At 42.5% G+C, this 26,296-nt stretch overlaps 1 protein-coding gene across 1 annotated transcript in view; it reads right to left on the bottom strand.

Annotated features, from left to right (window-relative positions):
• Positions 1-357: 357 nt before the first annotated feature.
• Positions 358-26,296, bottom strand: part of LOC308051419 (guanine nucleotide-binding protein G(q) subunit alpha) — a gene marked incomplete at both ends in the record, with an annotated part of 109,098 nt that continues 83,159 nt past the window's right edge. Inside the window, 2 exons of the mRNA XM_080361847.1 lie at positions 358-548; positions 6,561-6,714. Of these exons, the coding sequence (XP_080217973.1) occupies positions 358-548; positions 6,561-6,714 (345 nt within the window). The remainder of the gene's footprint in view (positions 549-6,560; positions 6,715-26,296) is intronic.

Consider the following 26,296-nt stretch of genomic DNA (forward strand, 5'->3'; position numbering starts at 1 on the left):
GGGAGTGGGAGGAAGGAGGAGAGAGAAGGACTGGGGAAAGAGGAATCCAGATTGATTTTGCTTCAGTAGCAAAAAACTTATCTTTTGTGAGTATGTGACTAAGAATTTAAACCCCACTGAGTCACAAGGTTTTGACTACAAAATAAGGAAATGTACTGTGAATGTACTTCAGCATCTTTTGTTTTTCCTCCATATAGTTTAAATAAAATCACAATATTAACTAAAAACTCTGTGGACATTCACAGAGTCAAAGCCAGCAATAAATTAGTATTACGCATTTTTTTTCACAGATGATACAGTCCCTCTTGTGTATCTTCAATCATGTGAAGGTGGTCTTGGAGGGCCTCCTAGGCACAGTTAGACCAGATTGTACTCCTTCAGGTTTAACTGTAGGATTGTGTCCTTGACAGCAGCAAAGACGAAGCGTATATTCTCTGTGTCTGTAGCGCATGTGAAGTGGGAGTAGATAATTTTTTCACTGTCTGGATTCAGGTCTACAAACATCTTCAAGATGAACTCTCGTGCTGCTTGTGCATCCCGTTGCGGTCCTGATAATTAAGAAGAGATAGTAAGTTTTTCCTAAAGTCAGTTCAATATTTGAGCTTCTTTAGGAGGGGAACCTTAGGAGTAGAAAACAGAAGAAAGACTCAGTCTGTGATCCTCATACAAAAGAAGGAGGAAAATTTTTTACTAATAAATACCACTATATACTATTTATTCTCAGTAGGAACCATTAAAAATAAAAATAGAAGGAAATTCTGAAGTTGAACAGCAAGACCTGTTCTTTTCTAATTGACTATCCTCTTTCTTCCATAAGATGTTTAAAATGGAGTGATGAATTCGATGATCTATAGCCACGCAAAATGAACAACAGAAGAAATAGTTGCTTTATACTAATAAATATTTTAAAAAATAATAGAAATGGCCCATTTTCAGTCTATATCTACTATATTTAAACTGTAACTAAGTATGTTCTTTTAAAATGTAGCAAAATCAAGTTCCATCCTAAAATGATCTGACACTGTCTCCAATACAAATTCATTTACTTAAGTGATAATAAAATATTCATGCTTGCTAGTTGAAGCTGTTCAACTGCAAAAAGCTAATGTTCTAACAAATCAATTATCTAAACTATATATTATATAAATTATATATAACAATTCTATTAAATCCAAATTTAGTTTGTAATTCTCAGAAGAAGACAAAGTCTATCATAGAATCATTTCAGTTGGAAGAGACCCTCAGGATCATTGAGTCCAACCATAACCTAACCTAACCTGTTCCAATGCTCGACAGCCCTTTCCATGAAGAATTTTTTCCTAATATCCAATCTAAACCTCCCCTGGCACAACTTGAGGCCATTTCCTCTTGTCCTATCACTTGCTACTCGGGAGAAGAGACCAACACCCTCCATGCTACAACCTCCTTTCAGGTAGCTGTATAGAGTGATAAGGTTTCCCCTCAGCCTCCTGTTCTCAAGGCTAAACAGCCCCAGATCCCTCAGCCGCTCCTCATAAGACTTGTGCTCCAGGCCCCTCACCAGCTTTGTCGCCCTCCTCTGTACACTCTTCAGCACCTCAGTGTCCTTCTTATGATGAGAGGCCCAAAACTGAACACAGTGTTCAAGGTGTGGCCTCATCAGTGCCGAGATACCTTATTGCCAGGCGGCTTTCTAGCCACTCTTCCCCGATTCTGTAGCGTTGTCTGGGGTTGTTATGATCCAATTGCAGGACCCAGCACTTGGCCTTATTGAACCTCATACAATTGGCCTCAGCCCAATGATCCAGTCAGTCCAGATCCCTCTGTATGGCCTTCCTACCCTCCAGCAGGTCAACACTCCCACTTAATTTGGTGTCATCTGCAAACTTACTAAGGGTGCACTAAATTCCTTTATCCAGATCATTGATAAAGAGATTAAACAGAATTGGCCCCAATACTGGGCCCTGGGGAACAGCACTTGTGACTGGCTGCCATCCGGATTTGGCTCCGTTCCCCACAACTCTTTGGGCCTGGCCCTCCAGACAGTTCTTTATCCATCACAGAGTACACCCATCCAGGCCATGAGCTGCCAGCTTCTCCAGGAGAATGCTGTGGGATATGGTGTCAAAACCAAGACACTGGTCTAAGTACACAACATCCACAGCCTTTCCCTCTTCTACTAGGTGGGTCATCTTGTTGTAGAAGGAGATCAGGTTGGTCAAACAGGACCTGCCTTTCATAAAGCTATGTAACCAAACTGCATGTTCTGCTTTACACAAGATGGCAAAATAATGACTTGCAGTCTAGAACAGTGAGGATTTGTTCATGTTTGCAGCCAAAAGAGCAGCACAGATGGAGGAACATTAACAAGAAATTCTTGTTTTCCTATACTGCAGTTCTGTTCCAGTGCAATTTTCATATGTCATTATTCCCCTGCCCTCATGTTTCTGCAATATGGATTTCTACAGAACATATATATTTGCTGTGCCTTCTCCTCCTCTCTCCTCATTAGTCCTGGTCTTATTACATGACAATATAAATACTAGAGCTCGGCTATTATGTAGTTCTGTCCTTCAGTGGTTATGAAATCTGTGCTTAGGGGTTTAGCACATGCCCTCATAACTTTCAATAATTACACAATAAATGCAATTGCAAACATTTCTAATTCGGATAACTGCAAAAATTAGGTAGCACAGGAAGCACAGAAGAGAAATCATATGCTTTCTGATATCTATTGCTTGCAAAGCCCTGTGGAAGGAGAATACAATTCTTGCTGAGAAGTAGAGAAGAACACGTAAACAGATAATAAGTTATCTGAGGTAGAGGACTGTTCAAAATTCTTAAAATTTCTAAACAGATTCTAGCCTTTAGCTTCAGCACATATTCTACAGAAACAGTAACAATAATACATTTTACTACTATTTTTTTTTTTAACTCTTAATAAGTTTAAATATTTGTAAAGGAGACTCCTAGACTTTCAAAGACAAGGATTTCTTCAAAATAAGTCATTTATTGTTTTAATCAGCTTCCTAGAATTGTGTTAAACACTTTTACAGTGGGTAGACATAGGTAGGGTTGTCCCTCTCTCAAAATCTACTGCACTATTCAATGTCTGCATCCAAATTTTGCTTACCTAATAACATGTCTGCTGATTGTCATATATATATATATTTTTTTTTTTATTTTTTTTTTGACTGGAGTTCAGGTATGGAAAACTGAGGTAAAAAAAAGTTTGCCATCTTGGAATTCAGAAAAAAAAAATAATAAGCCAATATTAAGATTTACAGTGCTAAGTGGTTATGAACTAAATAATCTTGGAAAATAATCATAATACAAATCAGTAGGTTTCTTGTCCATTGTTCCCTATTTATCAGTCTTCAAAGGGTCTCTCTATATCATCGTCAAGTCCTATATAAAAAGTACTACAATTTGGCTTGGTTACATTAGCTTAGTGAGTATAATAATTTATTTTCTTTGAAGACTCTGGAGGAGAGTGTGCTACTGTGAATGGACATTTTTCTCTTCTTTCTTTCCTCAGCTTGGCCCCTTTTGTTTTTTTTGCTCTCTTCCAGCACTTCATTCCAGTCTGTGAGTCATTTTAGTATTAGTTGTGAAAGAGTACATTCATGTGATACTCTGACTCTTGAGCATGCCTCAGTCTCTCATCAAATGTTGTTATGGCATACTGTGTAGTAAAACTACTTAGTTTAATCAGTCCAATTTGCCATAATGGTTAACATTTCTCATCCCTATGCTACTGTTTCCATTGTGTTACAACACAGGAAACTGCATGGGAGAAGTGATCCAGATGAAAAATACTGAATTCTGATGAGTTCTTCAAATCTGTCCATCTTCAACATCTCCAAACAGGGTGCTGGAACACCAGAGGAGATCGCACAGTGACCTGAGCAAGCCACAGATTGTGTAACCCACCCCATCTTTCCACCAGAAGAAATCAAATCAAACCATAACCTTATCTAAGGGGTTAAGTCCAGCAAGACCCGTAGAATTAGAGTCAGATGCTTAAAAACTTTCAGGTCTGGTCTGCTGGTTATGGCCCTACTGCTCCATAACCTTCTTTTGTTTCCCTTACCCATGGCAAAGAAAAAGAGAGTTTCTCTGAGCTGACATTGAAAACCTGTTAACCTTCTACAATTAAATGACTGGCTTGGTAGATGAGGGTAGAGCAGTGGATATTGTCTAACTAGATGTCAGTAAGGCTTTTGACATTGTCTCCCATAAGATATTCATACAGAAACTGATGAAGTATGCGCTGGACGAGCAGACGGTGAAGGGGATTGAAAACTGGCTGAATGGCTGGAATCAGAGGGTAGTGATCAGTGGCACAAAGTCTAGTTAGAGGCCAGTAACTAGTGGGGCAGCCCGGGGTTCAATACCAGGTCCAGTCCTGTTTAACATCTTTTTAATGACCTGTATGAGGGAGCAGAGTGCACCATCAGCAAGTTTGCTGATAATAGAAAACTGGAAGGAGCAGCTGCCATTCAGAGTGACCTCAACAGTCTGGAGAAATGGGCTGACAGGAACCTCATGAAGTTCAACAAGGGGAAGTGCCAAGTCCTGCCCCTGAGGAGAAACAAGCCCAGGCACCAGTATATGCTAGGGGCCACCCAGCTGGAAAGCAGCTTGTCAGAAGAGCACCAGTATGCTCTTGCCAGCAGTATGCTCTTGTGGCAAAGACTGCAAATGGTATCCTGGGCTGTATAAGGAGGAAAGTTACCAGCATGCCGAGGGAGGTGATCCTTCTGTACTCAGCACTGGTAAAGCCACACCTGGAGTCCTATGTCCTTCTCTGGGCTCCCCAGTACAAGAGAGACATGGGCATACTGAAGAGAGTCCAGCAAAGAGCCACAAAGATGATTAAGGGACTGGATTAAAGGCTGAGAAACCTAGGGCTGTTTAGCCTAGAGAAGAGAAGGCTCAGGCAGGGATCTCATCAATGTGTACAAATAGCTGAAGGGAGGGGATAAAGAAGAAAGGCCAGTGACAGGACAAGAGGTAATGGGAAGAAGCTGAAACACAGGAGTTTCCGTCTGAACATCAGGAAACCCTTTTTTACTGTCAGGGTGACTGAACACTGGAACAGGTTGCCCAGAGAGGCTATGGAATCTCCCTCCTTGGAGATATTCAAAAGCCATATGGACATGGTCCTGGGCAACCTGCACTAGGTGACCTTGTTTGAGCAGGGGTTTGGACCAGATGATCTGCAGAGGTCCCTTAGAACATCAAGTATTCTGTGCGAATTTTGTCTGTTTTTGTGGTTTTTTTTGGTTTTTTTTTTTTGTTTGTTTTGTTTTTTCTGGACAAGCATTTAACACAGATGTATCTCCACCTGAGTGATGATAACAGAAGGAGCCATAGAGCCTTCTCACCTGCAGGATATCATCTAGGGCACCTGTCACATTTGTAACTTGAAAGGACAATAATATTTTCTATTCAGCTGTCAGTTCTCTTCTGTACAGTACTATCAAACTAAAATTATACTGACTCATAAATAAGTACGGTGTCTGATCCTGCAGATCACTGTGAACACACCCTTTCCTCTCAAACAGGAAAAAACTTTTTCCTTTTATCACTCTCTAGTTTTGAAAATGAGAGATTTAATCTTTTTTGTAGCTTTTGAATCTGCTTTTCACTCTCTAGTGAGACAAAGGAGATGTTATTGTATGAATTTTTTTTTTCTCTCTGTTACCAAAGCCTCTAATCAGTTCCCTTAGAATACCTAACTTTTCACCTCAGAAGAACTTTCTGAAAGTACAGCTTCCTTAGAAACAGCTGTGTGTTCCACGTAATGTTTTCTGGGACAAGCATATTAAAATTTATATAAGTAACATAAAATTAAAATAAAGGAAACAAAAAAGAAATGATCTAATGAAAGGGTGGGAGGAGTGCTACTGGTTTCTCTGACAGCTACAGAGAATTTATGACACTTCTGTTCAGATATCCAGCCTTAAACAAAAAAAAAAAAAAAAACAAAACAAAAGAAAAAAAAAACAAACCCAAACAACAACAAAACCAAACCAAAAAAAAAAAAAAAAAATCAAAAAAAGAATATGTGAAACACTGTGTAAAAAATGAGAAATGTATTTTTATGTAATTTTATCTTTATACTTTAGTTCAAACCCCTCACCCCAACTTATGAACAAAGACAGAATAAGGTCCATTGCTAATATGACGTTACTCATCTAGAATCAATAATTTCACATGAAAGGTACTGCCATCCTACCCACAATTAATGGAGGTATAAAATGAAATTATAGCAATCTAGAAAAACCCACACGACTTCAGTGACTTTAAAAATTTGGAGTATTAATAATTTATATTTTTAATATTTTTTTTCCTTTTCATATAATTTAAAAAAAAAACATGACCAGCAAGTCATTCAACTGCAAACTAACCATTTGGTGTATTAAGTACAATCCGTAAAGAAGAAAATGGGTGGAATGAAGAATGGGTGATAATCTTTGTCCTAAGAACCTCTGAGCAAAATATGGGCAAAGCTATTACATTTTGTCATTACTGCAGTGTAAATGGGGCATGAGCTCTGGTGGCAGTATACTTACCATCATACTCAGGGAAATAATCAACTAAATGGGAGCACATAATTTTCTCCTCTAAGAGATCTTTTTTATTTAAGAAAAGAATGACCGAAGAATTCTGGAACCATGGATATGTGATAATTGTCCTAAAGAGTGCTTTACTTTCTTCCATTCGATTCTGAAATAAAACAAAAGAAAGATGAATTTATGCAGTTGTGAAAATAATTTTTACTTTTTTTTTTTTTAAAAAATCAGTCCATGCAATTCAATATTATTTGATAAACAGATCCATTTTATGTTTTCCACCTTCTTACCAAAATGTAAGATTTAACTGATTAACTTACAGTTCATAGGTAAGCAGTAAATTAAATATGCAGGCAGTTTCCTTTTGCAAATTCAATGACACAAGCATAATTATTCTTTAAAACACAGGTCACAATATCTGTAACAGGTACCATTATAAATACTGACTATACAAAGTTACGATCAGCCAACAAATTCATGGGTACTGAAATGCATGTGGTTTAAGGCAGAGACAAGTGTACAAGACATAATAATCAAGTTTTAAGAATTTTATTTTACATGACTTTTCTGAACTTTAAATGCAAGTAATCCTTTTTTTTGAAAGAGATCAGCTTTAAAATAGCTCCAGGTAAAATTGGAATTTACTCATTGATAACCTGAGAATAGTTCCTCAAAGTCTTATGTCATAAAATCTTGCAAATGGTAAATTTGTTTCTTATGTCATTGGGTTAGCCTTTACTTCAACCTTGCTTAATTGCTCCTGAAAAGCATCTGGCATTATCATGGAAATGTAAGTGAAGCATACAGTTTTGTTTGTAAGCACTTTCTGACACTGTAAAATTATGTTGTGTTTTGATACAATTCTGAAGAACTGTTAGGCTGACCTGATATAGTTAACAGAGAACAAATTGAGTTTGGTACCAGGAATTAACTCTACTACTTTATTTGGAAAACTTTAAGGCAGGCCTGATTAGCTACCTATGGATTTTTTTTTAGGAGCTGAAAAACACAGTTTCACTACCAAACAGGCCTCCAGAGAACAAAAATCAAGGAAGATCCTGCACACACAGCTGAATCTTACTCCTAACACGAGGTCTACAACCCCTCCTACCACTGATAGCCACCTGATGACTCATAGCCAATCTTACAAACATGGCACTCTCCCCAACAACAAACCTAATAGCAGAATTAACTGTTATAATCGCACTATTCAACTGATCTACCCCTACGATCATTTTAACTGGAGTTGCAACCCTATTAACTGCTTAATACATCCTATTTATACTACTAATAACCAAACGAGGGACTTTACCAACCCACATCACATCCATTCAAAACTCAACCACATGTGAACATCTCATAGCCTCCCACATCATTCCTATACTACTCCTTATCATAAAACCTGAACTCATCTCTGGAATCCTCTCATGCAAGTATAGTTTAACCCAAACATTAGACTGTGATCCTAAAATAGAAGTTAAACCCTTCTTACCTGCCAAGGGGAGGTTCAACCAACGAGAAGTGCTAATTCCTGTATCTGAGTCTAAAACCTCAGCCCCCTTGCTTTTAAAGGATAATAGCAATCCACTGGTCTTAGGAGCCATTCATCTTGGTGCTAAATCCAAGTAAAAGTAATGGAACCTGCCCTACTACTTAACACCTCTGTTCTCCTCACACTAACAATCATTCTAACACCAATGCTACTCCTACTAGCATCAAAAAATTCCAAAAACTCACCAACCATCATCACACATACTGTCAAAACTGCATTCCTAATGAGTCTGGTACCAATAATACTCTTCATATACTCAGGCTCAGAAAGCATTGTCTCCCACTTAGAATGAAAATTCATCACAAACTTCAAAATTCCACTTAGTTTTAAAATAGACCAATACTCCCTAATATTTTTCCTATCGCACTATTCGTGACATGGTCCATCCTCCAATTTGCAACATGATACATAAGCACAGAACCATATATTACAAAATTCTTCTCCTACCTCCTAATGTTCCTAATCGCTATATTAACACTAACCATTGCCAACAATATGTTTTTACTGTTCATTGGCTGAGAAGGAGTTGGAATCATATAATTTTTATTAATTGGTTGATGACAGGGACGAGCAGAAGCCAACACAGCTGCTCTCCAAGCTGCACTCTACAACCGAATCAGAGATAGTGGTCCCATCTTAAGCATAGCATGACTTGCTTCAACCATAAATACCTGAGAAATTCAGCAAGCCTTCTCCCCTACTCAAACCCTCACTCTCCCCTTATTAGGCCTCATCCTAGCTGCCACAGGAAAATCCACCCAATTCAGTCTCCACCCCTGACTACCAGCTGCTATGGAAGGCCCAATCGCAGTCTCTGCTCTACTCCACTCCAGCACTATAGTAGTAGCTGGAATCTTCCTACTCATCTGCACTCACCCCTTACTAGCCAGCAACCAAACTGCCCTTACTCTGTGCCTATGCTTGGGGGCTTTATCTATGTTATTTGCTGCAACATGTGCTCTTACACAAAATGACATCAAAAAATCATTGCCATCTCTGCATCAAGCCAACTAGGACTAATAATAGTCACAATCAGACTAAACCTCCCACAACTAGCTTTCCTCCACATTTCAACATGCCTTTTTAAAGGCCATGTTATTCCTCTGCTAAGGGTCAATTATCCATAGCCTTAACAGAGAGAGAACAAGACATTAAAAACATAGGAAGCCTACAGAAAATTCTCCCAACAACCACCTACTGCTTAACCACTGGTAATTTAGCCCTAATAGGGACCCCATTCCTGTCAGGATTCTACTCAAAGGACCCCATTATCAAAAATCTAAACACTTTGTACTTGAACACTTGAGTGCTACTTCTAACCCTCATAGCCACATCCTTCACTGCAACTTACAGTCTCTGCATAACTCTACTAGTCCAAACAGGATTCACCTGCATGCCTTCAATCACCCCAGTAAATGAAAACAACCTAGTAGCTATCAATCCAATCACCCAAATCACCCTAGGCAGTGTCACAGCAGGACTACTCATTACATCCTACATTCTCCCCAAAAAAACTCCTCCAATAACTATATCAATACTCACAAAAACCATCACTATCATCATCACAATCCTAGGTATCATCCTAGCCTTAGAAATCTCCAACATAACACACAACCCAGCCAAAACAAAGCAGCCCCCTAAACTTCTCCTCATTAGGATATTTCAACCCCTTAACCCACCAACTCAGCTCTGTAAAACTACTGAATACTGGACAAAAAATTGCTTCACACCTCATCGACTTATCCTGATACAAGAAAATAGGCCCTGGAGGACTCACCAACCTCAATTTATAACAACTAAAACCTCAATCAACCTCCACACTGGTCTAATTAAAGCTTACCTAGAATCCTTTGTACTATCCATCCTCATCCTATCACTGCATAGATTCAAAACCAATGGCCCTCAACTTCCAAAAATATCACCCCCTACTAAAAATAATTAACAACTCCCTAATTGATCTACCAACCCCTTCAAACATCTCCACCTGATGAAACTTTGGATCCCTGCTAGGCATCTACCTAGCTACACAAATCCTAACCATATTATTAGCCACACACTACACTGCAGATACAACCCTAGCCTTTTCATCTGTTGCCCACACATGTCAAAACATACAATACAGCTGATTAATCTGTAACCTTCAGCAAATGGAGCTTCATTCTTTTTTATCTGTATTTACTTACACATTGGATGAGGACTCTATTATGGCTCATACCTACACAAAGAAACCTGAAACACAAGCATCATCCTCCTACTAACCCTCATAGCAACTGCCTTCATAGGACAAATATAATTGTAAGGGGCTACAGTCATTACTAACCTATTCTCAGCTGTTCCCTATATTGGCCAAACCCTCATCGCATGGGCCTGAGGCTGCTTTTCAGTAGACAATCCCACATTAACACGATTCTTCACCCTCCACTTTCTCTTCCCCTTTATAATTGCAGGCCTCACCATTATCCACCTCATATTCCTCCATGAATCAGGCTCAAACAACCACCTAGGTATCTCATCAGACTGTGATAAAATCCCATTCCACCTTTACTTCTCTCTAAAACACATCCTAGGCTTCATATTAATATTCCTCCCTTTAATAGCTTTAACCCTATTTTCCCCTAACCTCTTAGGAGACCCAGAAACTTTACACCCTCAGACCCACTAGTCACACCTCCCCACATTAACATAAGTTAAATTATCAGATGTATTTGACCTTTTCACTTTTCCAGAAAAGCCTGACAGAATTAGCAGTGAAAAGAAAAATGAAGGGATCAGCTCTCACATGAGTTTACAACTTATTTTTAAATAAGTTAAACTTTAAATAAGTTAAACTTTAAATAAGTTAAACTTATTTTAAAATATTTTTTAAAAATCAACTTGTTTCCTTAAATAAAGGATGTTTCCTACAAAGTATATTATTATTCCATATTCCAGGATAAGTTGCATTCAAGCATGGATCACAGGAAGCTGTTCTAAATATAGAATATGTATCACACAGTATCACAGTATCACACTATGTTTGGGATTGGAAGGGACCTCAAAAGATCATCTAGTCCAATCCCCCCGCTGGAGCAGGAACGCCCAGGTGAGGTCGCACAAGAACATGTCCAGGCAGGTTTTGAATGCCTCCAGAGAAGGAGACTACACACTCCCCCTGGGCAGCCTGTTCCACTGTGTGTCACCCTCACTGAGAAGAAGTTTCTTCTCAAATTTAAGTGGAACCTCTTGTGTTCCAGCTTGATCCCATTACCCCTTGTCCTATCATTGTTTGCCACTGAGAAGAGCCTGGCTCCGTCCTCATGGCACTCAACCTTTATATATTTATAAGCATTCATAAGGTCACCCCTCAGTCTCCTCCAAACTAAAGAGCCCCAGCTCCCTCAGCCTTTCTTCATAAGGGAGATGCTCCACTCTCTTAATCATCTTTGTTGCCCTACACTGGACCCTCTCCAGCAGTTCCCTGTCCTTCTGGAACTGAGGGGCCCAGAACTGGACACAATATTCCAGATGTGGTCTCACCAGGGCAGAGTAGAGGGAAGGAGGACCTCTCTCGATCTACTAACCACCCTCCTTGTAATACACCCCAGGATGCCATTGGCCTTCCTGGCCACAAGGGCACAGTGCTGGCTCATGGTCATCCTGTTGTCCACCAGGACCCCCAGGACCCTTTCCCCTACACTGCTCTCTAATATGTAATTTCCCAATCGATACTGGAACCTGGGGTTGTTCCTGCCCAGATGCAGGACTCTACACTTTCCCTTGTTAAATTTCATTAGGTTATTCCCCGCCCAACTCTCCAGCCTGTCCAGGTTCCGCTGGATAACAGCACAGCTTTCTGGCGTGTCAGCCACTCCTCCCAGCTTAGTGTCATCAGCAAACTTGCTGATAGTACACTCAATTCCCTCGGAGGTGAGGCTGACTGGTCTATAGTTACCCAGGTCCTCCTTCTTGCCCTTTTTGAAGACTGCAGTGACATTTGCTTTCCTCCAGTCCTCAGGCATCTCTCCCGTTTCCCAAGACTTGGCAAAGATGATGGAGAGCGGTCCAGCAATGACCTCAGCCAGCTCCCTCAGCACCCGCGGGTGCATCCCATCTGGACCCATGGATTTATGGATGTCCAGATTGCCTATCTGCTCCCTAACCCAGTCCTCCTCAACCCAGGCAAACTTCTCCATTGTCCCGACTTCCTCTGGGGCCTCAGCGGTACGGGGCTCCTCAGGACAGCCCCCGGCAGAGCAGACAGAGACAAAGAAGGCGTTCAGTAACTCTGCCTTCTCTGTATCTTCTGTCACCAGGGCACCCACCTCGTTCATCAGTGGGCCTACATTGCCTCTGGTGTTAGTTTTTTCTGCCACGTATTTGAAAAAGCTCTTCCTGTTGTCCTTGACCCCTCTCACCAGGATTAATTCTAAGGAGGCCTTAGCTTTCCTAGTTGCCTCCCTACAGTCTCTGACAACAGCCTTATGTTCTCCCCAAGTGGCCAGCCCCTCCTTCCATGATCTATAAACTCTCCTCTTCCACTTGAGCTTACCCAGCAGTTCTCTGTTTAACCACGCACATCTCCTGGCTCCCTTCCTTGACTTCCTACGTGTTGGGATGCTCTGATATTGAACCTGGTAGAAGCAGTCCCTGAACACTAACCAACTCTCTTGGGCCCCCCTTTGCCTTCAAGCAGCCTTGCCCATGGGATTTCCCCCAGCAATTGTTTGAAAAGGCCAAAGTTGGCCCTGCTGAAGTCCAGGGTTGCAATTCTGCTTGCTATCCTGCTCCTACCACATGAGATCCTGAACTCACAGTATCACAGTATGTTTGGGATTGGAAGTGACCTCAAAAGATCATCTAGTCCAATCCCCCTGCTGGAGCAGGAACGCCTAGGTGAGGTCACACAGGAACATGTCCAGGCGGGTTTTGAATGTCTCCAGAGAAGGAGACTTCACAACCCCCCTGGGCAGTCTGTTCCAGTGCTCTGTCACCCTTACTGAGAAGAAGTTTTTTCTCAAATTTAAGTGGAACCTCTTGTGTTCCAGCTTGATCCCATTACCCCTTGTCCTATCATTGTTTGCCACCAAGAAGAGCCTGGCTCCATCCTCGTGGCATTCACCCTTTATATATTTATAAACATTAATAACCACCATCTCATGGTCGCTGCAACTAAGGCAGCCCTCAACCTTTACTGCTTCAACCAGCCCCTCCTTGTTAGTGAGGATGAGATCCAGCAGAGCACCTCTCCTGGTCGGCTCCTCCACCCTTTGCATCAGAAAGTTCTCGTCAAGGCACTGGAGGAACCTCCTGGACTGTGGCTGGCTGGCTGGCTGAATGGTCCTTCCAGCAGACATCAGGGAAGTTAAAATCCCCCACCACAACCAGGGCCTGTGACTGTGAGGCTGCTCTCAGCTGCCTGTAGAGGCCTCATCAACTTCCTCACCCTGATCTGGTGGCCTGTCATAGACACCCACAACAGTGTCACCCCTGCCAGCCTGCCCCTTCATTCTCACCCACAGACTCTCAACTCGCTCCTCATCCGGGCCTGGACAATACTCAATACATTGTAGTTGCTCTCTCACACAAAGAGCAACTCCACCACCACGCCTGGCTGGCCTGTCTTTCCTGACAAGGACACAGCCATCCATGACCACATTCCAGTCATGTGTGCTGTCCCACCATGTCTCTGTAATTGTTACCAGATCATAATCTCCTGCCCTAACACAGGTTTCTAACTCCTCCTGCTTATTTCCCGTGCTGTGCACACTGGTGTGCAGGCATTTCAGAGAGCGAGCTGAGCACACTGATTTCACCCTAGGGGGGTGGGAGGCCTCCCAGCCTTCATCAACTCTAGAATGCTGCCCCACTGGGACAAGCCCAGCTACAACCGCATCCCCCTTCGAGCCTAGTTTAAAGCTCTCCAAATGAGCCCTGCTAATTCCTGACCCAGAATCCTTTTCCCTGTGAGATAAACCTTTCCCATGTATCACTGCTTGGACTGGTGTTTTGTAAAACCAGCCGTTATCAAGGAACCCAAAGCCCTGCCTGTAGCACCAGTCTTGTAGCCAATTTTTCACAGACTGAATTTTCCCATTCCCTCCCATATCTTCACCCAAAACTGGAAGGAGGGAAATCGCTTGAGCCCCAGACTCTTTTACCATCCTTCCCAAGGCCTTGAAATCTTTCTTCACTCCCTTCAGACTACGGGATGCAGCTTCCTCCCCATCTGTCTGGAAGATCAGCAGTGGGTAGTAGTCTATTGGGTCCACCAGGTTGGGGAGCGTCCTGGTGATGTCCCTGATCTGAGCTCCAGGTAGCCTGCACACTTCCCTACGATGAGGGTCAACTCTGCATATTGGGTCCTCCGTCCCTCTCAGAAGGGAATTGCCTACTACAATTACCCTTCTTTCTTTCTTATCTGAGGTGGTCTTGAGGCGTGGGGTCAACTGCCTCTTCCTATGTGACCTTGGGCCTCACACCACATCCTCACCTACCTCTTCTTCAAGATCTAGGGCCTCAAACCTGTTACAGAGGGGCACCTGGGGAAGCAAAACAGATAGGGAGGGGGGTTGCCCGCAGCACCTAACTGGAACTAGCTTCCAACTCTTGTCATCTTTTCGGTCCCCTGCCTCTGCCCGATAGCGACAGGGCAGGGGCTGTCTCGGATCTTCAGCCTCTGCCTGACAGGGCAGGGGGTCCATCACCTTTTGGGGGTTATCCCCCTGAAGCCTCTCTGAGTGGCACGCCAGGGAGTTACTCCACCAGTCGATCTCCTTTTCACACTCTGCTTCCTGTTACTTAGTAAGCTGGAGTTGCTGAAATCTTAAGCTGTAAAGTTCTGCTCATATTTACCAAAAGCAACTACAAACTACACTGAACACTTGCAAGATAAGGTCTAGTTTGCACTATGCTGGGAAGAATGGAGTTGAATGGGGAAAACTAACAATTTCAAGGCTAATGCGGAGACATTACAGTCATCTACAAAATGGGGCCTGTTTTGCACTTCACTGAGAAGAAAAGGATTTATTCAGACAAAACAGTACTGGCAAGGCTATGGACTATAAACAACATCTACAGCTGAACAAAACAAAGGCACATATGAGATCACTGAAAAAGATCCAATGAGAAGCAAGAAGACCCCAAACTGAAATATTGCTATTGGACTGAATCATGGTTTTCTATGCTTGGGTTGGACCTCTGTGCAGGTACCCAGCTTGAGCCAGCCCTCCTTCTATTCCACTCCATTATTTTTATTATTTTTTTTTTATTTATGAGAATTTTGTTTCCTGAAAGTTTGTTCTGCAAATGGTTATCAGGCCTCACCTGAAAGTTTTCCTCCACATTTCTAAAATACAAACTCTGGAGCAAACGGCTATCAGGGAAGGAAATGCTTGAAAGTTTGCTACATGAACGAGTATCAGACCTCCCTTAAAAGTTTGCCTCCAGAGTTCTAAAATACAGACTCTGGAGCAAATGGTTATCAGGGAGGGAAGACACCTGAAAGTTTGCTTCACAAACTGGTACAGCCCCCTGGAGAGAAGATGCCTGACAGTTTGCTCTGTGAACAGGTTTCAGGCTCCTGGAGAGAAAGTAAGCAGCATTTTTCCTTCATGCAATAAATAATAGAGTGAACCTTTCATCAAACTCTTTTAAGTCCCGCTTTTCTTTCAGAAATCTAGACATTGTTCTGCAGTAAGCAGAATCCTAAATTACTCCCCTGTGACATCCTAATAGCTGAAATATTGCTTCACACAGGTGGTGAATAGAACCTGCCCTCTCTGAGTGCTTTGATTTCCCTAACAGCTTTTCAAACCGGTCATCAGTTTTTTCACACAGTTTCTCTGCAGTCGAGACTCAAGCCCATAGAGAGATAGTGAGGTTGTCCTCAAAGTTCCAAAGTTGGTTAATGACATCATTCACATTTTCTACAACTGTATCTGTCCATCACATTGATGCCAATGACCTAGCATAGGCCAGTGGTGCTCTTTGTACAAACTTGCACCACATGGGTCGTGTACAAATTATTCCCCCTGACTATCTATCTGTGGCATGAGTAGTCTTTTTTGTGACTCTCTTTACAGGGGCAACTGATGCTGACATGGGCTTGTCATCTCTTGATTTTTTTCCAGAGACTAAGCGACTATCATTGGCATTAGCATAGTTATAGTGGCTATTGTGGAGGTTGAAGCAGCAGCAACAGTGTCCAGTGTGGGCAGTGCCCATTGCAGGAGTAGCAGCAGTGCCTGGTGCTGGGGGGGAGTAGCTGCTTTGCCTGATGTGGGAGGTGTAATAGTTACCTTTGCTGCCTTGCCCTGTGTGGGGGGTGCAGTGGCTACAGCAGCTGCCTTGGGCACTGCAGTAGCTGCCATGCCTGTCACATAAGTGACATAAGTGTTCATAAAATATACTCAGCACAAATAAGGTACCGCAGAACACACTGTAGAGAGCAGCTGATACAACTTTTGCCACAGCATGTTTAAACTAATAAATACAATCTGCTTTAATACTGCTAGATGATGTTCAAAGCACGTAGACCTGTGATTCTCTCAACCCTATAAGTTGGCACCATGCCAAGAAAATTGAACCTGGGTCTCAACAGTAAAAACACCAAAATCTCCAAATTTTACCCCTTTTTAGTGCTGAATTTTAGTGTCTTGAGCCCCACGTTGGGCACCACAAAAGCCTGTCATGATTTAACCCCAGTTAGCAATATAACTACAATAGCTGCTCGCTCACTACCCCCCTCCCATCCCTGAATAGGGGAGAGAATCAAAAGGGGAGGGAGAGACTCTTGGACTGAGTATACTACTACTACTAATATATGTAAAATGGAAATAGAATATAAAATAAAAGATACTCAATACAATTTCTCATTAACTCCATCTGCACCGAGCAGCCAGTCCCAGGAAGCAGCACCCTGGTCCTGAACAACCAGTCCCAGAGAGAGAAGAGAGAAAATGGCAGAAAGGCCCAGAGACCTCTGCAAAACAGCAGGATGGCAAAAGGCCAAAATAAAGAAAATCCCAAACACAACTCCCCCGAAGAGGTCTCTGTCCCAGCTCTGAACCGACTATGTCCCTAGACGGAAGATCCTGACTTTCCTTAAATATGAAGCATGACGCTAATAGGATGGAATATTGTTACTGACCAGTCTGGATGTCAGTCAAGGTCTGCCCCATCTATGTCCCTCTTCCTAGCTGCCCACACCTGTGGGCAGAGAGCTCAGAAAAAGTCCTTGGCTCCCAGACAACTGCAATTATAAACCTTAACTCTGCGCCGAGGTGACAGGACAACTCATCTCTGGAGGTGGTTAACAGAGATAGGAAGCCAAATAGGCCCCTTGTATTCCAGGAGGAAATAGTTGGTGATTTACTGAGCCATCTGGATCCTCACAAGTCTATGGGACCAGATGGGATCCATCCTAGGGTGATGAGGGAGCTGGCAGAAGAACTTGCCAAGCCGCTCTCCATCATCTTCCAACAGTCCGGGATAACTGGGGAGGTCCCATATGATTGGAAATTGGCCAATGTTACCCCAGTCCACAAAAAGGGCTGCAAAGCTGACCCTGGCAACTCCAGGCCTGTCAGCCTGACCTCGGTGCCTGGCAGGGTTATGGAGCAGATCATCCTGAATGGAATCACACAGCACCTTCAGGATGGACAAGGGATCAGACCCAGCCAGCATGGGTTTAGGAGGGGCAGGTCCTGTCTGACCAACCTGATCTCCTTTTAGGATCAGGTGACTCACCTGGTGGATGAGGGGAAAGCTGTGGATGTGGTCTATCTGGACTTCAGCAAGGCCTTTGACACTGTCTCCCATAATATACTCCTGCAAAAGCTGGTAGCCCGTGGCTTGGACAAGTGCACTCTCTGCTGGGTTAAGAACTGGCTGGAGGGCCGGGCCCAGAGAGTGCTGGTGAATGGGGCTGCATCCAGCTGGTGGCCGGTCACTGGTGGTGTCCCCCAGGGGTCAGTGTTGGGTCCAGTCCTGTTTAACATCTTTATTGACGATTTAGATGAGGGGATTGAGACCATCATCAGCAAATTTGCTGATGACACCAAGTTGGGAGGGAGTGTGGAGCTGCTGGAAGGCAGGAGGCTCTGCAGAGGGATCTGGATAGACTGGAAAAATGGGCTGATTCCAATGGGATGAAGTTCAATAAGGCCAAGTGCCGGGTGCTGCACTTTGGTCACAACAACCCCCTGCAGCGCTCCAGGCTGGGCACAGAGTGGCTGGAGAGCAGTCAGGCAGAAAGGGACCTGGGGGTACTAATTGACAGGAAGCTCAACATGAGCCATCAGCGTGCCCAGGTGGCCAAGAAGGCCAACGGTATCCTGTCCTGTGTCAAAAATAGCGTGGTCAGCAGGACAAGGGAAGTGATCCTTCCCCTGTACTCTGCATTGGTGAGGCCACACCTGGAGTAATGTGTTCAGTTCTGGGCCCCTCAGTTGAGGAAAGACATTGAAGTGCTGGAGCGGGTCCAGAGAAGAGCAACACGACTAGTGAAGGGACTTGAACATAAGACCTATGGGGAGCGGCTGAGGGAGCTGGGCTTGTTTAGTCTAGAGAAGAGGAGGCTTACAGGTGAGCTCATCACTCTCTAGAACTACCTGAAGGGAAGTTATAGCCAGGTGGGCATTGGTCTCTTCTCCCAGGCAGTTAGCAATAGGACAAGGGGGCATGGGCTTAAACTCTGCCAGGGGAAGTTTAGGCTGGATATTAGAAAGCAATTCTTTACAGAGAGAGTGGTCAGGCATTGGAATGGCTGCCCAGGGAGGTGGTGGACTCGCCATCCCTGGAGGTTTTTAAACTGAGATTGGACATGGCACTTAGTGCCATGATCTAGTAAATGGACTAGAGTTGGACCAAGGGTTGGACTCGATGATCTCTGAGGTCTTTTCCAACCCAGTTGATTCTGTGATTCTGTGATTCTGTTATCTTCTTTTTCTCAAACTAAATCCAAACAATAACCATGCTAACTATGAAAAAGGAAGGTTTCTAACTGCCTGAAGAAAATTAACTCATTTTCAGCACACTGTCTCATGGATGCACTAGCTTTCAACCTCAGACTCAGGACATTATTAGTGCTCTCACTGGTATGGGATGGCAGTAGAGATAACAGGTGTGTGAGGTGTGACCAGATGGATGATCTGCTCAGCCTGGTGGTAGAGCTGAGAGAGGAAGTAGAAAGGTTAAGAAGCATCAGGGAGTCTGAGAAGAAGACAGACTGGTGGGACTGTCATCACTTAAAAGAATGAACCCTGTCTGGAATTGCTAACCTAAAGATATGTAAATCCTTTCAGTTTTAGGTCAGCCTGCTCATATAACAAAGAGTGACTTGCAAAACACCTAACCACAAACTATAGACACTAGTGAGCTTGCAGCTTTACACATTTTGAAACCCGCACAATTAATTGAGTCTTGTTTTAACACATCCCTAGCAGATCCCTTGGTTCTGATAAAGCTGGGAAATGAAACTATAGATTTTTTTAGTAGACCCAGGAGCAACTTCTTCTGTAGTAACTAATTGTAAAGGATCTCTCAGTACATTCACCATGCCAGTTGTTTGGGTCGCAGGAAAGAAAGTGTTAAGGTTGTTTTTGAAACCAATAGAATGCCAAATTGGGAACAAAACTTGAACACATGAATTGTTATACATGCCAGAAAGCCCTGTACCTCTCTTAGGTTGAGATTTGTTAAGTAAATTAAAAGCTCAAATAACATTTTCTGAGAACTCTGTTCAGCTCCATATCCCACAAGAAAATGCTTGGAAGGTGCAGATCTACTTGCTGCAATCAGAACAGTGAAGTGAGCAAGAAATCTCCAAGGAAATTTTGGATGCTGTATTTCCACTAGTATGGGCAGTTGAAGTACCTGGTAAAGCCAACACTACATCAGCAAAGACAGAACTGAAACAGAACTTCAAGCTAGTAAGGAAAAAAACAATATCCAATGAAAATGGAAGCTAATATTGGGTTAGAGACTTTGATAAAGAAGTTTATGCACGGTGGACTTCTGCGGGAATATCAATCAGAAAATAATACTCTCATTTTGTCAGTAAAGAAGCCACATTCTATGGAATACTGGTTGGTACAAGATTTGAAAGCCATTAATAAGACTGTGATAAATGTGCACCTGGTAGTGCCAAAACCCCTACACTCTTTTGACTAATATAGCAGGAAATAATGTTTATTTTGTTTTAGACTTGAAAGATGCCTTTTTCTGTATACGATCGGATTCAGAGAGACAGAAGCTTTTCACCTTGGAATGGGAAACAGTCCAGCTTGCTGGACTGTTTTGCCACAAGGATTTAAGAACAGTCCTACTGTGTTTGGTAACGTACTGATGAAAGAATTAAAAGCTTGGCAGGTATCTGTGATGGTGTTGCTGATTCAAGAGGCAAGGAAAGTAACTTTGGGACAGCAGATTACTGTATTTGTACCACATGCTTTGGCCTCAGTGCTGGAACAACAAGGACACCATTGGCTCTCACCTAGCAGAATGTTACAGTACCAAGCAGCATTATTGGAACAGGATGATGTAAGTTTTAAAACAACAACATCTTTGAATCCTGCTACTTTCTTGCCTGTATCTAATGATGAAAATTTGGAGTATGATTGTATACTAACTATTGAACTAGTATTTTCTAGCAGACCAGATTTAAAGGATATTCCACTGGAAGATCTGGAGTGGACTCTATAAAGATGGGAGCAGTTTTACTCTAGGTGGGGAACGATGATCTTGATATGCTATGGTAACTTTAGAGAACATAACTGAATCACAGCCATTGCCATCAAATACCTCAGCACAGAAAGCTGAGCTGATTGCTTTGACCAGAGCCTAAGAATTGTCACAAGATAAGCAAGTTAATATATATACAGAGTCTAAATATGCTTTTGGAATTGTACATGCACATGGGGCAATATGGAAAGAAAGAGGGCATCTGACTTCACAGGGGTCATGTATCAAACATTGGCAAGAAATATTGAAGCTATTAGAAGCTGTTCTAAAACCTAAAGAGGTGCCAGTAATGCACTGTAAGGATCACCAATTTGGACAGTCTGAAATTATATGAGGCAATTGTAAAGCTGATGAAACTGCAAAGAAAGTGGCCAATGGAGTGATAATGCGTGCCCTGATTCCACAAAACCCATATGAGAGCAGGTGCTATGATAGAAAATGTTAAAAGATATGCAATTGGACCTAAAATGCAAAGTTGTGCTAATCAAAGAGTGAAATAATGTGTGATATGTTGTAAAATTAATTGTAAGACAGCGGTAAAACCTCCACCTGGAGACGTAAAAAGTGGGAATTTTTCAGGAGAATATTGGTAAATTGATTTTTCTGAATTAACAAAGTGTAATAATTATAAATATCTTTTGGTATTAGTAGATACCTTTTCTGGATGACTTGAAGCTTTCCCATGTTGGATCAACAAAGCTAGGGAAGTAGCAAATAAATTATTGAATTAAATCATACCAAGGTTTGGGGTTCCATGTGGGATCTTGTCAGATCAAGGCCCACATTTTATAGCAAAAGTAATATAGACCATTTCTACTCTCCTGGGGATAAGATGGGATTTGAACACCCCTTGGGGACCTCAGTCTAGTGGAAAGGTAGAAAGAATGAACCAATTCATAAGAAGGCAACTAGCTAAATTGTATCAGGAAACTAATTTAAAATGGATAGATGTATTGCCAATTGCTTTACTGAGAATTCGTATTACTCCAAGAGTAAAAATAAGCCCTTTTGAAATTTTGTATGGGAGCCCCTATTCAGTAAACTTGACAGGAAAAGCTGATCATATGCATATTTTGGGGAACCAAATTCTCACTGAATATATATTGTCTTTGGGAAACACTTTCTCATCATCTCATTCTCATCATCTCATCCAGGAGAAAGCACCTGTGGCATTGGATGTGACTGCATATCCCTTCTGACCTGAAGATCCAGTCTAACTTGGGACCTGAAAGGACAAACCTTTGAAAGAGTGGTAGAAAGGATCCTGGATGGTACTGTTGGTAAATAACACAGCTGTGAAACTTAAGGGAATCAATTCCTGGATTCACCACACTAGATTAAAGAAAAGTACAGAGACTGGGTAGAAATCAGAAGAGATCACGCCTTTAACACTAAAACTTACGAAAACTTAGTGAACTGCACTTGGACTGAAATAGAATCTTATACAGAATTTTATTGTATTCAAGGAGGTTTGTTAATGACTGTAGCATTAATATTAGCCTATTTTCTTTGTAGATATCTGTTTAAACGTGTTGTGGTTTAACCCGAGCTAGCAATGCAACCACAATAGCCATTCACTTACCCCCTCCCCACCCTCCCCCCAAATAGGGGAGAGAATCAAAGGGGAAGAGAGAAACTTGGATTGAGATAAACAGAGTTTAATAAATAACAAAATACTAATACACTACTAGTAAATATATATATAAAATAGTAATAGAATATAAAATAAAAGATACTCAATGCAATTCCTCACAAACTCCGTCCACACCAAGCAGCCAGTCCCAGGAAGCAGCACCTGGTCCCAAACAGCTGATCCCAAAGAGAGAAAAAAAGGAAAAAAGGCAAAAAGGCCCAGAAGCCTCTGCAAAACAGCAAAAGGCCTAATTAAATGTCCCAAACAGAACTTCCCCAGCTCCGACAAAAAGGGCAAAGAAAGAACACATGAGAGAAAGAGCAGAAGATCCCAACTCTCCTTAAATATGAAGCATGAAGCTAATGGGATGGAATATTGTTATTGATCAGTCTGGATGTCAGTCAAGCTCTGCCCCATCTATGCCCCTCTTCCTTGATGCCTCGCACCTGTGGGCAGAGCGCTAAAAACGTCTTTGGCTCTCAGACCAGAGCAATTAAAAAAATGAACTCTGTGCTGGGGTGTTATCTCTTGTTCTCAAGCTAAGTCTGTGCTAGCTATGAAAAAAAACAGGTTTCTAACTGCAGGAAGAAAATTAACTCATTTTCAGTCAAACTCGCACAACATGTATTACAGTTACATAAGTCTTTGCCTGTCATATGGTATAGTAAGTCCACAGACTGTTAAATCAGGAGATTCCATGGACCCAAAATGTACATTTTATGATGATCCAGAAGACCATGCAGATAGCTAACAAGACTAGTTGCTGAGCATGCACACATTTCCTGGAGAATTCAAATAAAGGGGTTCCTATATTAGGAATACCCCTTCCTATTAATATATCTTGGGACTACTCTTGGGAAAACACTTGATTTGGATATTGATCAATCTAAAAGGATCACAAACGACAGGAGATTAGGAAAATTACTGTACTCTTGCATGAGGTGCAGAAAAACAATACCTCTTACAGATTTCAAGAAATTTGGACATGACTGATGTCTGGGATTCCTGATTTACAGACATGGATTAAGAAACTGATTGCAATTATTGTATAAGCAATTGCTATATTTGTATGTTTGCATGTTATGTTGCAATGTGTGATTAGGTGTTGTGTTGCAGTTAAAAGAGTTTAGAAAAGGTGAAACTTCTTTGATATATAGATGTATAGAAAATAGTCTCAAAGGGGGAACTGCTGTCATCACTTAAAAGAATGAATCCTGTCTGCAATTGCTAATCTAAAGATAGGTAAATCCTTTCAGTTTTAGGTCAGTCTGCTCATATAACCAAGATAAGAGTGACTTGCAAATCACAAACTACTGACAGTACTGACCTTACAGCTTTACACATTTTGAAGCCCGCACAATTAATTGTCTTGCTTTAACACATATGTCAAGATTGTTGGATAAAGTGTCCTTTAGCTGAATGCTGCTCATTATATGCTAAAAGGATTATGTAATGCAATATGCAAACATGTAACCAACTGGCTCTTTAGGGTGTGAACGTAGTGATAAGATTTTTTTATATAATGCCTTTTACTTTCCCTGTTGGAATGCTGGCTTTATTCCAGTCTGTAATAAAATATCTCTGTGTGCTAATTTTGGCTCATTTGTATGCACATCTGGTAAAGAACCCTGTTTTGGGGATAACAGGACCATGCTCTGGCCTCCCTCAGACAGGTAACGACCACCAGAAAAAAAACAAGATCAAGGGGGTCCTGTATCCTCCCCTTGCCAGACTGAAGACAGTAGCTCAATAGAATGGAGGTGAGTCCACACTCGGGGTGGCAGGTGAAAACCTCCCCTTGCCCACCTTGCCCTCCCAGGTCCCTCTGTACAACAGGTATGAGGCTCTGGATGTGGAAGGCCAGTCAATGGATGAGGAAGATGAAGGTCCATCTACACCAGAGGTGCTGACAGGATCAAAAAGGCCTATCCCCCATATTACGACCACCTCCACGAGGAAGTCGGCTTATAGTTGTAGGTGACCTGTCGTGGTTGAGATGGACAAACAACATAGACCAAGTTCTTCCAGGATGAAAGTAGTAGATGCCATTTATTGCCACAAGTGCATTTTTATACAGTTTTACCAATTCATGTGTCTCTTCACTATTGGTTACAAGTTACAGCAGTAACATCTCATTGGCTATTTTTGCTATCATCAATGTTACTCTTCTACTCCCTTCTCTCTCATGGGTACATCCTTCACATCTCCAGATACTCCTTTACTCCCATCTTTCTCATGGGTAGGCCTTCATATCTTCAAGGCTAATTTCTGTTGCCATGCCCTCCGTCAGGGAATCCATGGACCCACCGTAGTTCCCCACAGCTCCCTTCTGAGGGAAACAGAGGATCTTATTTGCCGGACAGACCCTCCTCTTAGGGAAGTCTGCTGCCTTCCTGGGCCCTGGGTTAAAGACATCACTAGGAAACTTCCTAACCTGGTACTGCCCTCAGACTACTACCCACTATACTGGTCTTCCACGTGTGTGGCAATGAAGCTGCAAAACATAGCTGAAGGGTAATGAAAAGAAACTTTCTTCGCCTCGGTCTTAAACAACGAAGATGGACTTGGAGGTCCCCATAGCCCTGGGTTAGAGAACCATGGCTGAGTGAACAATAAACTCCCAGTCAATTGGGAACTGGTATGGGATTTGCTACTCCAGCTGGATCCCTAAAAGTCAATGGGGCCTGATGGGATTCATCCAAGTGTGCTTAAAGAGGTGGCTGACGTCATAGCGAGACCTCTCTCTCTGATTTTTCAGTGCTCATGGGAATCTGGAGAGGTCCCAGATGACTGGAAATTGGCAAACGTTGTCCTAATCCATAACAAAGGCAACAGGGATGACCCTGGCAAATACAGGCCTGTCAGCCTCACTTCTGTGCCTGGCAAAAATATGGAGAAGATTGTTCTAGGAGTTATCAAAAAACATCTGAACAACAACACAGTCATTGGTCCCAGCCAGCACGGGTTCATGAGAGGAAAGTCCTGCTTAACAAATTTAATTTATTTCTACAACAAGGTTACACACTTAGTTGACCAAGGGAAGCTTGTCAATGTGATCTTTTAGTATTTCAGTAAAGCCTTTGACACTGTCTCTCACAGTATACTCCTGGACAAGATGACCAGCACACAGCTGGGTAAACACACAAATCAGCAGGTGGCTGACAGGCCGGGCTCAAAGGGTTCTAGTAAACAGGGTTATGTCAGGCTGGCAACCAGTCACTAGTGGGGTTCTGCAGGGATCCATCTTAGGGCTAGCACTCTTCAATGTCTTCATAAATGATTTGGACACAGGACATGAGGGAATAATAAGTAAGTTTGCTGATGACACAAAATTGGAAGGAGCTGTTGACACTCTTGAGGACAGTCAGGCCCTGCAGAGAGATCTGGACAAACTGGAGAACTGGGCAATCACCAACTGTATGAAGTTTAACAAGGGCAAGTGCCGGATTTTACACCTGGGATACAGTAATCCTGGCTGTACATACAGACTGGAGTATGAGATGCTGGAGAGCAGCTCCATGGAAAAGGATCTGGGGGTTCTGGTCAACAGCAAGTTGAACATGAGATAACAATGTGCCCTGGCAGCCAAGAGGCCAACTGGGTCCTGAGGTGCATCAAGCACAACATTGCCAGTCGGTCAAGGGAGGTGATTTCCCGCTCTACTCTGCACTGGTGTGGCCTTACCTACAGCCCTGTGTGCAGTTCTGGTCACCACAGTATAAAAAGGATATAAAGCTACTGGAGAGTGTCCAGAAGAGGGCTACAAAGTTGGTGAAGGGTTTGGAGGGGAAGTCATATGAGGAGCAGCTAAAGTCACTTGGTTTGTTCAGT

This window comes from Nesoenas mayeri (assembly GCF_963082525.1).
Source record: "Nesoenas mayeri genome assembly, chromosome: W".
NCBI lineage: Eukaryota > Metazoa > Chordata > Aves > Columbiformes > Columbidae > Nesoenas > Nesoenas mayeri.